At 40.8% G+C, this 16794-nt stretch overlaps 1 protein-coding gene across 14 annotated transcripts in view; it reads right to left on the bottom strand.

The window, feature by feature from the left end:
* ARVCF (ARVCF delta catenin family member) overlaps nt 1-16794 on the bottom strand; it is a 276400-nt gene that overhangs the window by 86303 nt on the left and 173303 nt on the right. For all 14 annotated transcript variants that reach the window (XR_014573475.1, XR_014573476.1, XR_014573477.1 and 11 more), the window contains 2 exons: nt 10490-10648; nt 239-846 (listed from right to left, as the gene is read on the bottom strand). Coding sequence is in view for 10 of the 14 variants with exons in the window: in XM_083803464.1 (XP_083659590.1) it covers nt 239-846; nt 10490-10648 (767 nt within the window). In the remaining 4 variants the exon portion in view is untranslated. The remainder of the gene's footprint in view (nt 1-238; nt 847-10489; nt 10649-16794) is intronic.

Genomic DNA, 16794 nt, shown 5'->3' with positions numbered 1-16794 from the left:
TTCCAAACCAGTTTATTTTTTGTGTCTCGTGTAATGCCCTTCCCACTTCATCCTTCAATTTTCCCATTCTTAAGATTTTAAGATCTTTATTTCACTACAGTGCTTATGTTGACCACAGCCACTGCATTTTTTTCCTGACAATTAATTCCTGAACTTACCAGGCCATTAAGAGTTCAGATGTACATGTTCAACTAAGCAAAACAACCACAGACAGCTTTGCAAGAAACATGAATTTTACCTTCCTTTATGAGGTCTTCCTCTCTCTGACACTCCTGCAGATGTCCTTCGGTTCACAGTAGAATAATCAGGATCCAGTTCATATCCTTCATCATCTACTCCAAGGCTGCGGTTATCATCCTCCAGTCCGTAGGGCTCTGGCTGGAAGCGTTCTGGCTGAGAGCGGTTCAAGTCAACGTTGCTGCCCACTGGCACCTGAGGCTGGGCAACTGGACCGTAGTTATCCCTTCTGCTTGGCAAAGTGAAGCTACCATCGTCTGGCCGGTAACTGTTTCCTGGCACGTAGGCGTAACGAGGACGGTAGTTGACACCACGGGACAAGCTGCCATAGTTGTCTGATAGATCTCCATAGCCATCGTGACTGATATAAGGGCGATACTGGCCTTCGTGGCTGTCAGGGTAAGAATCATTGTAGCTGTTGTAAGATCTGGTTAACGTGGACGATGCTTGTGGCGTGATGTACCTCTCCCCGTTCTTCATGTACCTTCTGTCGATTGAATCTGTGTAGCTGCCCATGGGAGACGAGCCATCCATTGACGGCAGGCCATCGGGTCCAAGCGGGACCTGACGTACTGTTCTGGTGGTGACTGTTTTGACCATTTTGGTAACCTGTGAAAAAGTAGTGAATAAATACGTTAATTTTCTCCTTGCTGCACAATGTGATGAGACATAAGGAGAGCCAGATCAGTAAAACTGGGAGAAAGCACCACAAAACATACTACAATGACAAACCTGTTGAATAGAAGTGCTGGTGTACTCCTATTACAAATTCACATATTACATTTAGTATGCTGTATTAATAGTGTGGAAGTATCTCTATATAGAGCTGAAAAGACGGGTCATAGATCCAGAGTTGAGTGCATTCTGGGACTCTTAATACCAAATCAAAAACTCTGCAGCCAGCTGACAGCACGAAGAAGCAGTACAAATGCATCAGACCAGATTAAATTTGCCCAAAATATTTTCAAGAGATATCTTTCCTACAAAAGACTTTATGATGTGGAAGAGCCACAGCCCATTCCCCCTATTGGCATAAATACTATATCACATTCTCTACTCTGAAACAAAGAGTTATGTGCTCCTGCCTGATCCAGAAGTTTGTCCCATGGGGTAGCGGTTGAAGCTCAAACTTGGCAATAATATTTAGGAAACCATGACCTAGAACAGGCTACTAGCTTTTAGACAACACAACCACATTCCCTCTGAAGATCTGCTCACATCCAACCATTATCATACAAACCCACAAAGTAGTTGGTTTCACTCCATTTGGTGCTGTTAGTCTTGAAACTAACAAATCTGAACAACGAACACGAACTTCACACAGCTCTTGCAACTGCAGTTACCCTAACCATACTGGCCTAGACAAGCTTGTTTAAAGTATTAACGAAAAACCTGATCACAAATACATCTTTATCTCTTTTTCTTGTAAAGCATGTTTCAACAGACAGAATCAGACTAGTTCACATAACTGACAAAAGCTGCAAATGAAGTGTCCAGAGGGCACTGTGTTCAGGATTTCTTGCTAAAGGGTAAGAAACAAAGATTCCTCAAGAGCTTCCAAGAGCATTCTGCCTTCATGGGAAAAGTCTGGTAATCTGCGTAAGACGGCTCTGGACAAAAGCCACTGCTATTTACAAGCTACCAACGAAATTTCTGTTTTGTTAGATACGTGGAGTCCACCAACTTCTGTACTGTCTTCCACAATGACCAGCAAAAGCTGCTTTGGGGAGAACAAGAAATCCATCAGGAGCCAAGCTACCCTTGGTTACCCCCTTACAAAGTTACCTTTATGTATAAGAAAGGTTACCCCAAGAAAATGCTGACTTTCTGTCTTATGTAAAGCACATCCACAAAGATGAGAGGGAGAGTGAACACACAAGAGTGGATTATGCACAGGAAGGGAACACACAACACAATTACTGACAGTTATTTTGGGTTTCTAAAGCAAGTATACAGAGAAATAGGCATACATAAATGACACTTTTCTTCACAGAAGCTGCAGAGTGAAATGCGTACATCAGGAGAAACAAGGACTACTGCAGGTATTCCTGATTGCTCCCTGGGCCTGAAGCCCATGTAGATACCTGGACCTGTAGCCTCTGATTTAAGCATACAGACTGGCACCGGATTAGCCAAACTGCCGCTAAACAAAATAATCAGGGTACATCTCTTGAAGCAGCTCCAGACATGTCCTCTAGCCAGATGTTTTCACACAGAAACCCCAAACAATTTCACCCAAACAGTATTTCTTTTCTTCGAGGCATCTGTGAGTAAATGATACTTTAGCCTAATGAATCAATGAAATCCTGCAAGAGTGCAAGCAGCACAATGGCTCTCCACCAGCAGCATAATTAAGCAGCATCATGATGTCGAATAAAGCATAGCCAGGTACCAATGTAACCTTATTGCCTAATTTGGGCCACAGCTGAAAGTTTTCCTCTTAATCCCAAAGGGATTTCCTTACCAAGTAAACTTCAGGAAAGATGCTAGTTCCCATCCCTCCAAATATTCCTTTTGAATTGAAGGCACACATTATAATAACTAAAATAAAGGAACTGAAAGCTAGAAACAAAAAAATTGTTTTGTGACAGAATCCAACAGTATTATTTGCTTATTACCTGTGCACAATACTCCAACTTTCCATTCAGCATGAGCATGACGACTGTCATGGCATTTATAAAACTAGACAGCATTTAGGGATGAAAAAGATTTGGGGCAGCTTACAGTGGCTCTTTGTAATGTGGACATAAACAAGTGGAATACAGCTCAGTGTTCTCCTACTGAGTTTGAAACAAAAGTTTCATTCAAAGTAGTGTGCTCAAAAGTGATCTTCTAACAGTCGAAAAAGCAACATTTCTCAGGCCTGACATACGCGAGTTTTGCAAAGCCCTGACAAGACTGGACACAAAGTGCTGGGACTTTGCATTCTTGAATTGGGGAACCAGTAACCTGAATAACAGGAAGTCAGGTAGCATTGCTACAGTTTGATGAATCAGAAATTGATACTTCTGCACAGTAAAGAACAAAAAAGCAGCTCTCCCGATGCCAAGAAGAGGGCTCGCGTATCCTCACAAAGCTCTTTCTTTCAGCGCTATTCAGCAGAAGCCAGATATCCTAAATCTAATTCCGAGTTCCTATTTTCAAGACACGTGGTGTAGTGCATGTATAGTTTGTCAGGCAACTTTTCACAAAATTTTCTAGATCAGACAACACAAGATACCTAATTTACTGTGTATGGTTGCAGCAACTGCACAAAAGAAGGAACAAGCTTTGACCTGCAAGATCCTCGGACACAGGCTTTGCAGAGGAGCTACCACTGCTGCATGTCTTCAGCCACCATTTCTCCTGCCAGCGTGGACGCTTGGTAATTTCTACCTGTTTCATTTTTTGGACAATCATTGTTGCTGTCAAACAGGATGGGGGTAAAACAACACAGAAACGCCATAGGGAGGACAATTGAGTACAGGAATTCAGTACACTTACACAAAAGACGACAAAGTACAAAATCAGAACTTTCTGAAAAACAGTTCCTACGCAATTTGTGACTTCAATTTGTGACTTAACTGTTACATTTAATAGCACTTGAGAGTTCTTCACCATGCTCTGGTGCTCTACAGAGTACAGAGATTTCTATCATCAATACAGAATACAGGAGATTCAGTTGCAATTTCTTCCCAATTTGCTTCATTTTCCTCTCTTTGAGCATAGACTAGTTTTCCATGTCTGTGCTAGTCAGAGACATAGCATCAGCCAACACCCAGGAGAACATGCTTACACCATTAGCACAGCTTCACTTCTGCCACTTGCTGAATGCTGCCCCTAAGCAGAAAGAATCAGCAAAACCAAAAACCCCTTCTCAGACACATAAAAAGGAACATTTCACTCAAGCATTAAAGTACACGTTTCTCCTAGCATCAAAGCATTCAATAATGCTACAGGTGTTACAGTGGGGGAATCAAACCGAGTCTTCCTACTTTGAGAGAGGGAGTGTTTGCACTACGCCTCATTTGTCAGGGGCAGGCATCAAAACAGAAGATTTATCATCTGATAAACAGACATCGTTGCCTACAGGACAATAGAGGGAAGCTTTTGGAAGCAATTAGCCAGCACACAGAGGAAGGTCCATTTATTAGGCTTCCAAGCAAAAAAAACAATAAACCTTTATTTCAGTAAACTCGGCTCAAGGGAATGTTTCATTTATATTTCTTAAAAGGACAGAGGCACTCTTGAATAGCTGACAGCACAGTAATCATCTCTCCCAAGATTTTTGTGGTTTCCTAATACTGATGCATTAGCCAGAGAAAACGAAGCTGTTCCAAACGGGAGTCCCAGCAGTGTCTTATCTGAGAGACACCTGATCCCGCAGATGCGCCCAATCTCCAGAAAGATTTATTAGCATGAACTCTGCACCGCAGATATGTTCTAATGAACAATTTAGACATACAAGTTACTTGGAGATATTGCAATTTGACTTGCTCTGTTTATCTAAAGAAAATCCATTTAAAGAGGTTTTTAGCCTGATTACAAATCAAAGGGTGCTCAATTGTTTCACTGCCATAATCCCACAGATTACCAGACAAGAGCTACAGACTGCTTCTCTAGGAAGAGATTATTTGAATATGCTTGAAAAATATTTGTAGTTGTGTATTTCCTGTAAATTATATTAAGGTTTCGGCCACAGAAAAAAAAAAGTTCCAAAGTACCAATTTATTCAGGCCCTCTGGAGCCAAAATCCTAAAGCAATCAGTCTTCTAAAGGAACAGCATGTGGGTACTTTCAACACACTCACCTGCCCCCCGGACAGAAATATAACCACAATGCAGTTTTACTGACCTCATCACTGTTCCCCTCCAACCCCATGCTGCAATTATTCTGTTAGGTAATTACCCTACAAGTTCCGTGATAACATTAGTCATTAGTTCCATCTCTGGAAAGCCATTTGCCAACAAAACACAAAGGAAATATTCACACATTTGAAGCAGCTTTCATATTTTTTTGTCCTTTATCCTTATATTTTTCTTCAAGTGATGGGAAAATAGTGACTTGACTTACTGGATGCACGTCCAGCTGGTACAAGTAGGTTCATCAAAGTGCACAGTGCTCAGACAGAGGAGAAAGACAGTACTGAGATTTCAATGGAAGTGTGCTGTCATGGGCAGATGCTGTCAACTTAACAATGACTCCTAATTCCTGCCTTCCGTTTCATTACTGAGAGCTTTTGTTTTTCAGTTATGTTTTGTCCCCCACATTTTTTTCCTTTCCTTTTTATTTTATTTTTTTTTTGATGAACTAAGTACTTTATAAAAGTTGACAGGGCTAAAAATTTTGTTGAGACTATGTCATAAAGCAAAAACAGATGAGAAAGAATGTGCAAGGATAAAAGCATTCTGACATTTCTGAGAGCTTATTTTTGAACTATGGACTGTAAAAATTAATCAGCTCAAGCAGGCTGAAGCTATTTTCTTTCTATTAAATGTTATGTAAGAACTCACCCCATAGGTTTTCAAAACAACAGCTCAAATTTCCCCCCTTCAATTTTAAGCTTAATGTTTCACATTTTCAAAGGGCCCTTGACTTCAGCTGAAATCCATTCCTGCTCCATTATCTAATTCCCTCTGAATTTTCTGCAAAGTTTCAAAGAACTGCATCCCGGGTTAACTGGCACCAACACAACTGAGGAGTTGAAGCCACAAGCACTTTCCAGTCACTGGTGCTAAGAAGGGAGAGCAGCAGGAATCACTGTAGGGAAAGACCTGGACTTTGTGAGTATTTGAGAGCGCAAAGCAAATGGATGGACTGGAAATAAAAGAGCTTTGTATACAGATTGATTTCACAGTTTGTCATCATAAAATATCACTTTCAATGAAGAAAAGTGACCTAGATCTCTCAAATCTTTCAGCATTTCAACAAAGACAAAAATAAAAGGTGCCTAAAGAAAGATAAAAGCAAGCATTAATATAAACATGCAGAAATCTCGTCTGTTTTACTCCATTCTCTTCATTTACAAACATGTTCCCTTTGACACATGGCAGCATTCCAGCCTTCAGTCGAAAAGTGGTAGTCCTGTCCCCAAGGTGACTTTCACTGGTTTAGCACGATAGGTATTCGGCTTCCAGAGAGATTATAAAGCTGAAATGAAGCATTATCTGATATGTTTTTTGTGCAGGGAATGTTATATAGGGACTTAGCCAGCACAGTACTAAGATAATAACAGTTTGGGGAAAATTACTCAGATATCTCATTTTTGAGAAGGCAGATGTTCTCTATTTAAAATATGTCAAATATTAAATTCTATTATGCCTTCTTCCTGCTTCACTGCTACAGGCATCATCAGAGATGTGGGGGGAAAAGCACACCAAACTGTCAATGCTTCTGCGTTAAAGTTGTTTACTTAATGTATTATTGGAGAGAATAACCTCTATACATAAGGGTTTGGAGGGGAGGGGGAGGGAGGAAGGGAAAGGAAAGGGGGAGAGGGAGAGATTTATAACAGAAAACAAGGAACAGCAGCATACAGGAGCATCCGCATTTATAGCTTTTGCTATGCTCTAGTTCCAGTGCAATAATTTCGTAGACATCACTCCAGCAAGCTAGCGAGTTGTACAACACAGCAAAAACAAACAACAGTTTTCTTTCGATGCGTCCAAAAATACACAGAGGGTTGACTAATCCCCACATAAGCTATGTAACAAGAAAGTATACCTTTGGAAAACTCCTCTGGTCTCTTGATCTCTTAAAAATATGACCTGTGTTACTTTGACTGAGGAAGCAACTTGTCTTGCTTTTTAAGACAAGTAGGGTTGGAAAACGTGACTGGCACTGTCCAGAAGAACCATCTGGTTACAGACCTAACAGAGAGAGGTTCTAAGGCCTTCTCCAAGGAAGCCCAGAGCAAATGCAACAGTGTAGAGCATAAAAACCTTTATTTGTATGTTGTGCTAACTTGCTTTAACTGATTGCTCAAAAAAAAAAAAAGCTTAACATAAAACTAAACTCCCAACATTGAACAAACGCAGTGTGACTATCCCAAATTTAACTATTACCCTTAGTAAGTAACAGATTACATTGTTACTGTAAATAGATGTTAGGATTCCACAGAAAATGCTGTTCCTTTACAAAGGTAAAAAGCAAAGACAACAAAAGCAAGGCCAGATTTATGGTGGTTTTTTTCTTCTCTCTTTTTTTTTTTTTTTTTTTAAATCTGGGAGGGAACAGGCAGAGAGACACCAAACAGCAGTTTTAAAAGAACTTACTACCGAGAGCGTCACCAAAGAACTCATTAAAATGAGTCCACTGACAATACAATTCCCACTCTCTCCAGGCAGCAGCATCCTCCCTTTCAGACGTGCTTTGGTCAGCCAGCAAACCCACTGCACCCAGGGCATGGGGACAGACCCCTGGCATCAGCACCACAACTTCCAGCCCTACTCCTGCCAGTAGGCACATGCTGCAACTTGCGCCACTGGTTTCTGAAAGCCATTGTGTATACAGCCATACAAATGAACAATCATTAAATAAATCTTAAAAGGCAAAATTGTAACAGCATTGGATTCTTCTACCAGGCAGATTCTAAACTAGGAGAGATGACATTTTTGCCTTGAAGTAGTATTTTATTGTTGCAATAGAGTGGCAATTTATCTGAGATAGCCAATTTCTAGGTAGTCAAATTCTGTAGGTCCCAACCAGCAGTTAATAGGGTACGTACTGATTAGTGTGCTTGTTTACAGAGAAGCAGCACTGGCCCAGGGCAATTAAAATTGCTCAAGTACTCATGCGCTTGCAGCAGAGCACCAGGACGGTGCTGATCAAGTCATACACTTCAACTATAGCCCCATCTGTAGCCATTAGTCAAGAGGAGAACCATTGCTCCTGCAGCACGCTGCATGCCCAGGGGACACGTCTGCATCTCACAACCCACAGCAACTCTCCTTCACTGTCCTCACCTGAGCAGCAAGGTCAGAATTTTGCCACCACACATGATGTACGAGCAAACTTCATTTTCTCCGTAAGGCACTCACATGTAATAGTGTGACCTATAAAAGCACCGTGATGATACCTATTAGAAGTGATAGGAAGTCAATGCCAATTAACTGCAGGACACTTAACCAATGCTATGGAATTCCAACGATAACAGTTTTCATTTTCACATTCACTACCAAAAACAAAACACAAGTTGAAACCAAAGTGATTAAAAACAACACAAAAAATCTGACCTCGGATTCATCTCTAAGTGCTCTTAAATTTACACTACATTATCACAATAAGGAAAAGTCAAAACAAAACCACTCAGACAGCAACAACCTCAGCAAAGACCCAGTGTTTCTTTCAACAGTTAGGGCTAAGCCAGCCCTGTCTGTGTTTAGACGTTTCAGAGCCACTTTCTCAACAGCTGGATTTTTCTTTATTTATTTATTATAGAGTTGCTAAATAGACCAATGAAATACTAGGAAACATCTCCAGATAGTACATAAGTAGGAATCAGTGGAATTATTTGAAACTACATAAAACCACAGTCTGACAACCATGCACTCTCCTCCTGTTCTTAATGCGTTTCAGTGCCTGGAATGAACTAGAGTAACAGAGAAAAACATTGCTCTTTGAAACGGAACAGCAGTTGTAGAGATGTTCTTTTTACAATTTTTCCCCATATGCAGACATAATTCCTTTTTTGGAGCTACCACTTCCCTTTTCTGTGGGAAGATGGTAAAACAACAGCTATGTCACAAAGGAGAATAACACACCTTGTCTGTTATGACAAACATGCAGATTTATCAGTGGTGTGACTATTTCAGACAAACTATTTCATTCCATGCGGTTCCGTTATCTAGGGACTACTACATGGCCTCTATTCTATTTTTATAGTCATAGCTATCATTTTATTCCTTTGCATAGCTGCGCTTTGTCCTAAAAATATGCACTACTATTAGTCCATATAAAAAGGTGTCCATCACCACTGTAAGTTTATCGCTTCCTTCCTGTAAACAGTTGTTGCTGCCACTAGAAAAAAAAAGGATTTATTTCAAATAAGTCACAAATGAAATACAGTAGATTATTTGAAGAAGTAATCAACACGGGTTTTGTTGTCTTTTTTTTAGGTTTTATTTTTTAAGACCTTCATTTCCTTCTAAGAAGGAGAAAATAGGCCAGTTCAATCTATCTTTTAACTAACATTTTAAAGCAGATACTCAGTTTATATGAATGCGTGCAGGCCCTCTGATCTCAGGAAACAGACGTTCCTTCACTCTAACCTGCAACTCCAGTGTCCTCTGCAAACCTTAGAGGACTGCAATTCTGGAATGTCAGTAAAAATAAACACTGATATATGCAACAACCTCCATTAAACTCCTCCTGACACGGAAAGCAGCTGGACAGCCTTTATTTAAATCAGTGCTGTTTACAAGTTTTTAAAAAAGGAATCACCCTTGATCTTCCACAAGACCAAAACCTAACGAAGATGTCAGCTCAACTCAAGACCCAAACGCCAAGTCGTATTACTGTTCCAAAAACCGAACCCAACAGCATGCAAGGCAACCATGAACATGCAGCACCTGCTCATCAGAGATTGCAAAATTATCTTACATGAAGCCTAGAAAAGGGAGCAAAAAGACATCAGGAAAAGACAACATGCAGCGTCTAATCCAGCAGAACCTGCGGTACAGGTCGCTTGAGAACATACCCTACTCATCACGAGTAAAATCCCATTCACTGTATTGGTGCAGAATGTAGATGTTGTGGTTTCATTTAAATGGGATGCTTCTTGTTCTAAAGGACAAAAGCATAACTGCATATTGTTATTACAGATTATAACTAATTTGAAGACATGCTTCCAAGCACATTCTCCTTGGCTGCAAAAGTCTTTTATTCCAAGCCCTTCTATCTCATCTAATTCTCACATCACTGTACATGTTTACAGGGCAATTCTGTGAATCGTGTCAATAAAACAAAGCGAACCTTAAAAGAGCAGTCTGGGAGTGGGTGCTAGTATTTCTGTTTGGTTAACCCGGATAATTTTTGCTGCTCAGTTTGCAGCTCCATGAACATCTATGTCAGCACAACCGATTGGGAGCAATCTGGACATAGAGACAAAACTGAAAAACAACTTTAACTCAGCTTTGCTAGTAAACGCAACATACTCAAAAATCACTGAGAATCAAAATAGGATGATTCTCATCGCTTGTGCTAATCCCTGCTATTTTTATTTTGTGATTAGCTGGTGGTTTCCCATTTTCTTTGTCGGTTATTAACCTCTCACCTTGGTTTCAGTTCTCCTTGTGGTTCCATCTTCAGAAGTGACAATTGACACATGGGAAGTCGGAGTGCCTGGGTCTTCCTCCACAGTAACTGTTTCTTCCACCATCTCCTGAGGCTCTTGCATCATTGCAATTGATGTCTGGTTACTGGGGCTTTGTTCCTAAAGAAGCAGGCAAAAAAAAAAAAAAAAAAAAAGAATTTTTCACTTCTACCATCATGGTATAAATATTTTATTGATTTCAGCTTTTTCAACTGAGTAACACATTCTACCCAACAACTTGCAAATAGAGATTCAAAGAAAGAATAATTTACTGCCTCATAAAAGCATGCTGTAACTATGCCGGTATGACTGGGCTCAGCTCAGTAAATGGAAATCATGTGAAGCAGCTATAATGAACTTCATATTTATAGGCAACCTATTACAGACTACCAGACTACTGCCTTATATTTAAGCCTGCCTTAAGCTTCCTCTTCGATGCCCGGTCTAGGAGGAGTGGAATTTCTGTCCAGAAAAACATTTATTCTGTTCTGTAGCGAATGGAACCACGGGGTTTCAAAGCAGTTAAACTTTTAATAATGTGCAAGATAATTTCCATTTAATAAAATCCACTCAGTTGCAGACTACAGAAGGCTATAAAGCATCAATACCTACCATTAAACTGACACCTGTCTCAAACTGTCCAAAGCAATGATAATCTAAAAAGGACAGCTACAGATTAACAGCTGCATTACGTGCAACGCCACCCTTCTGACATCTTCCCTTTGCCAAGGGGTTAAGATCTAACCAGCTGTAAGCTCGTTTAAAACTTGTAACAGATAGACAACAAACAGAAACACTAAACAGAAAGAAACTAGATCAAAGGCCAGTTCTTGCAGGAATACTGCCCAAAGAGAATGTTTCTGCTTCTCGCCAGCACAAACGTCTGAACTTTCCTTTTTCTTATGCAATTGTGTGTCTCAGCACAGAAATCAGAGAAGCTCCCCTTTGGTATATGAACGTATTTTAGAAGTTTCACAGCAAGTGGCCAATAAAGACCTGGCTTACATACTGAGAAATAAGACTTTTCTCCGGCATTATGAATCCTCAACTATGTGAAATGAAATGGCAGACTATTCGTTTCATTATAATTCCTGAAGCTATCAGGCTACACAAGCCTCAAAGCCAAAGAAAGCTTTGCTCATCTTGTCTAACAGGCATACAAAGAGGAGCCTTTATTAAAGAACATATATATGCACACACACACACTTTTTTTTTTTAATGGAGAAGAATGACACAGGGCCTTAATTTGCAAAGTTAATACACTTTTTCTAAAGAAAACACCATGGGCAAATTCAGTATATGTTTTCACATCACAGGAAAACAAAATGATTGGGATGAAACTGTTGCCATGTGGGAATCAAATCTAATCACCTCAAGGTTTAAATACTCTGTACTTGTGAGAAGCCTCATCACCATGGAACTACAAAATTTTATTTTGTAAAATTTTATTTAGAAAAAGTGCATTTCATTCTGATAAACTTTAGATTGCCCTCTTTGCTGTGCCACGGTTTAGTGTAAGCTCTGAAGGACATTATCGTTCCAAGTGACTTTTTACCAGTGAGCAGGAACAGGGGACTGAGGTCTCATTAAACTCCACACGGAAAACATGTCATTTAATTCCTGTGTGATCTATAATTTCCTTTGAAACAAGCCAAGATGCCCTTGTTCAGTTTCCTTTATTTACAGCTGTATTCTGACATTCTGGAATGTGGGCTCTAGTAAGGCAGCTGCTTTCATTTTCAGGTAAGTACTAATATTAACCAAGACCATGACAATAAGCCTTCAGCAATCATCTCAGCCAAAATGCAACAAGGACAGCCTTCAAAGGTAGCACGTGCTAGACCACCAGAGGTGATATAAGCAGGCACTGCTCTCATTTTTATTGAAATCAGAAAGTAACACAGGCTACAGAATTTATCAACAGAATAAGGCTTTTGAGATCCTAATGAAAATCACCCCTTTCAGTCTACAGTACTTCATTGTTACAGCCGATAACTCAAGATGCACTGAATCTTTTATGGTACAGTTCAGATGTCAGATGGTGTCTTTTGCCTAAAACTTCAGGAAGGGAACTAGCTCCTGAGATACATACCTGAATCCCTTCATATTTTTCCTCAAAGATAATAAATTCCAACTGCAATTCAGTTTTCCCCACTCCACAGCAGAGCTTCCCTTTAAACAGAAGGATTTACACAATATTGCAACACAGTGAAGGCTCAGAACTTCCATGCATCTTCACACAAGCAGTCTGGCCAACATCAAAGACACTAGTTACACAAAAATATTTATTCCATTACATCTCGTCCCTGTAAACCTCCTTGTCATCTCTGTGGCATCAAATGCCAAAACTGATTCAGGGTGCAACTTGCTCACTCCTCTCACACGTGGACATGCATAGACGCATCTCATCCACCTTGCTCATTTCTACCTGCACCTCGAGATAACTGCATGAATTCACATTTCTTCCTTCTCTGGATTCTTCAGAAGCAAACTCTGCTCTGCAATAATAAATCTGAGGAGATGGAAGGTGGAAAAAAGTATTTTGCTCTTTGTGTTTTTGTAAAACTTTTACTTTATGAAAAAAATAGCATCCCTTTGTATTCAGACTGCCTGTAGGCAAAGCAAACCTTTAAAGCTGGGCACTTAAACATGAGCAAATTGCATACTAGAGCATATTGACTTCAAATAAACACCAAGCCAGGTTTTATCCTGTGGCTGCTCCTAAAATGAAGATTCAGGTACAGATACGGTACAGATCTGCAGGAGAAAGATTTCTTAGCAAGAGACTGTCCTGAGCATCAGACAGAATAAAAGCTTACAAAGTTCAAGTTGAATATCCCAACACAAACAACTAACCAGACCGCATTTTCTTCTATTTTCCTTCTTACTACATGAGCTACTGAGGAATGCAGTGAACGAAGAGGACAGAATATCATCCAGTTTACTCTTTCCTGAATCAGTTTAAGGAAGTGGTTCTTTCATCTCCCAAACCAGTATTTTCTCCACATTGCTGACTTGTAGTTGTCACAAGCTAGCATTAACAGAGAAAAGATGCAAAGATTTTGTTATCTGTTTTTAGTTTCCATCATTATGGATTTTAGGTCATTGCAAATTGCAGAAACTGGGACACATCACCCCTTTCAACCACCTTCCTCTGTGCTCAGCTTCTAAGGCAGTATCTAGGACGCATTTGCTAAATACATCTCAGCATCTCAGATTCCAAACATTTGGCAGTTGAGTCTAATTATTCAAAGTTAAACACACGTTACCAGATAGAGCTGGAATATGAGACTCCTAATGAATAATCCTATTGGTAATTCCCTGCCTGCTAAAGGTAGGTAATTCCAGTTTGGAACAGCTTTCCAAGCAAAAAGCAAGATGGCAACTCCTCTTTTCCTACCACAGTGGCCAAGTCCCTCTGATCTATCCCCCCCATCAAACAAAATGGAGTTCCCCAGCACAAGAAGGATCTGCCATGCCACAGCAACAACTATACTCCCAGCTGAGCATCTGGGAAAACTAAATCTGAAGGGAACTTCTTTCCAGTACTCTTCAACGGGGGGACTGTCAGGAATCTTGATAGATGCTGCACATTGGCTCCCTCCTCCTCTGGGGAGGCTCCCTTTGAAACAGTTAAGCAGAAAAGCAGAATGACAGAGATTATGGAACAGTAAGGGCCAGCAGCTCCCTGAGGGACATGGGAGCTGAGGTGGGACCCCATGGATGACAGGGCAGGGGCCTTGCCAGCTGGTGCCCAGACACAGCACCCAAGTGAGGTGAGCAAGACAGACCTGGAGATGGCAGCCAGGCCTGGCCAAGAGGTAGTATCATAAGTGACGGTGGAGGCTTGAAGCCTAGCTGGGAAGTAAATCTGCAGGACGGGGTTAGGATTAGGTCCAGTGATAACCAGGCAGGTCCACAGTGACAAGGCAGGCATGAGGTCAGGCCAGGAAGGCAGTCTGTAGGTCAGGGTCTGGATCAGCTGGGTTCATGGCCAGCCACACAACTGAGGGCCCAGAGCCCAGGCCTCTGGGCTGAGAATGTGGGTGGAAGCCCCACCTGAGGCTGGTCAGAGCCACTAAGGCCTATCAGTATCCTCAGGGCCCTGAGGGATCCCACTGCCCCTGTAAAATGGCTACAGGAGATCTCTTGCAATAAACAAACACGTCAAGTTGCTACCTCCCAAAAATTAATATGCATTAGCTGTGAGGTCCCCTTGAAATAATGATCTTTGGCTCCTTCCAGGAAGATCACAAGACAACACCAGGTTATAAGAACAGATTGTAATTCAGCTAGTGCATAGGATATCAGTAGTCACGGCTTTTCTCCCTGCGTTTTTTGAGTATCAAATGAATCCTATGCTGTTGATCCGTGCTACCATCTCCAGCATGCTTTAAAAACGCCAAGCTATTTAAAAAGCAAAACAACAGCAACAATCAATTTATCCCCAGCCTGTAAAAGTTAAGTGCAGATGAAATAGCTAAAGACCTTGTAAAATAAGCAAGAATCAAAATAATAGTAATTCCCGTTTTGTTAAAAAACAGAGTGATTTGCCATTTAGGGCACATACCTCCTAGGGCTTATTTTGCATTAGAACGCTACAGCTTCTATAATCATCACCATCTCAATTCCTAGAGTTATATTTCCATCAAAGCAGCTATTTTATATCTTTCTTAATAAAAGAATAACCTACCCTAGGAGGATCAGACATCCTACTTAAAAACAGTAAACAAAGTTCTTTATTCTCTGCCTATGAAACAATTTAAAACAGTCTGGCAATAATATAAAATTGCAGTAGATTATTACTTCCACTAAAACAGTCCCTCTTCAAAAACACGGAAAGCATGTACATCGAATCATCATTCTCCCAGACGCATCCTTTGTTCAGCAGACTGCAATGCAGGCTATTCAGGCTACTGCTTACTCCAGGCTACTGCTAGACACCGAATTTGAAGGGTTTTGCAAAGCACAAAGGCTGGATTCTACATCAGTGGACATACTTGTCCTCACTTGATCCCAGCATAGACAAAGCTCAAATGTATCAACTCCTGTGAAGAACATTAGAAGGCTGGGTATAATTAATGGCGTTGAATAAGAGCACTAATTACAGCAAATAGGGATTCTCTCTCCTCCCCTTCTCATACTTTGTTTAAATTACTTATTAAAGCTTCAATTTCTGCAAAGCATGAGATAATTTACAAGTACAAAGCAAACAAACATCTATTTTGTCAGAAACAAGTCTTGGGTTGATGTTCTGCCCCACTGGTCTCCTTCCAACTTAGGTCTGCACTTCTAGCTCAGACATCCTTAGGCTGTTATTTGCTGAAGGCATGTGGAAGAGAAAGGAGGAGGAAAAAAAAAAGGCAAATTTCTAGAAACACATCAGTCCAACAAGCCTTGAGATCACCACGTTCCTTGTTTGAGTGAATATATTAGATCGGTATCCCAGTAGGACATCACAGAGCAAGAAAGTCACTGGTGAAGCTTGCTTGGTACTTTTGTGGCAGACCTTTCTCCAGTACAAGATCCAGCTACGAAGCAGCTGTCTGATCATCATCATATTCCCCTGACACGTTGAGCTCCCTTTTCTCTTATCCAAGCCCCCAAATCCCTGCTGCACCCTCTGCCCTGGATTTGTGCAGAGAGCTTTTTGTGCTTCTCAGTAGCGCAAGAGCTGAAATCCAAGCTCACTAGCACATGCACATCACTGAGCCTCTGTCATCTGAGAGGCAGCCACAGAGGAGACTGTTCCTGAAGCATGATCAAAAAGGGATGAGCAGACAGAGAAACAGGTAAGCCCTCACATGCTAGCACTACTACGACAGGGCACCTCCTCATAATCAAGGGCTGCCACACACTGTTTTCCTCCAGTTCCAAAAGACACAGCAAGATCCAGGCCATCAGCCCCAAGCACAGCTGCTCAGTCACAGCTATCCAGACTCTTCACAATCAGGGGAAATACTGCTGTACAGCTGGGATCAAATGATAACACATCACTCAGGCAAAATGGATCCAGAACAACAGAAGTACATGGATTAGGCCATACTGAAACCAAAGCAGTATATGGCATCAGAAAGAGTTTGCAAGATGGACAAGGATTTCAAGACGGGAATACATAAACATCTACGTTGCTACAGATAAACTGATCTCCTCTCAGTAAGCTTACTTCTCCAGTTAAATATCATGGGAAACAAAATGTAATATTTTTATACATATCAGCTCACTTCAGTGTCAACTCAAACACATTAACCTATGACAAGCTTCCA

The sequence above is a fragment of the Anser anser genome, assembly GCF_964211835.1.
Source record: "Anser anser genome assembly, chromosome: 18".
In the NCBI taxonomy this organism is placed as follows: Eukaryota; Metazoa; Chordata; class Aves; order Anseriformes; family Anatidae; genus Anser; species Anser anser.
This window is presented reverse-complemented; position numbering and strand designations above follow the sequence as displayed.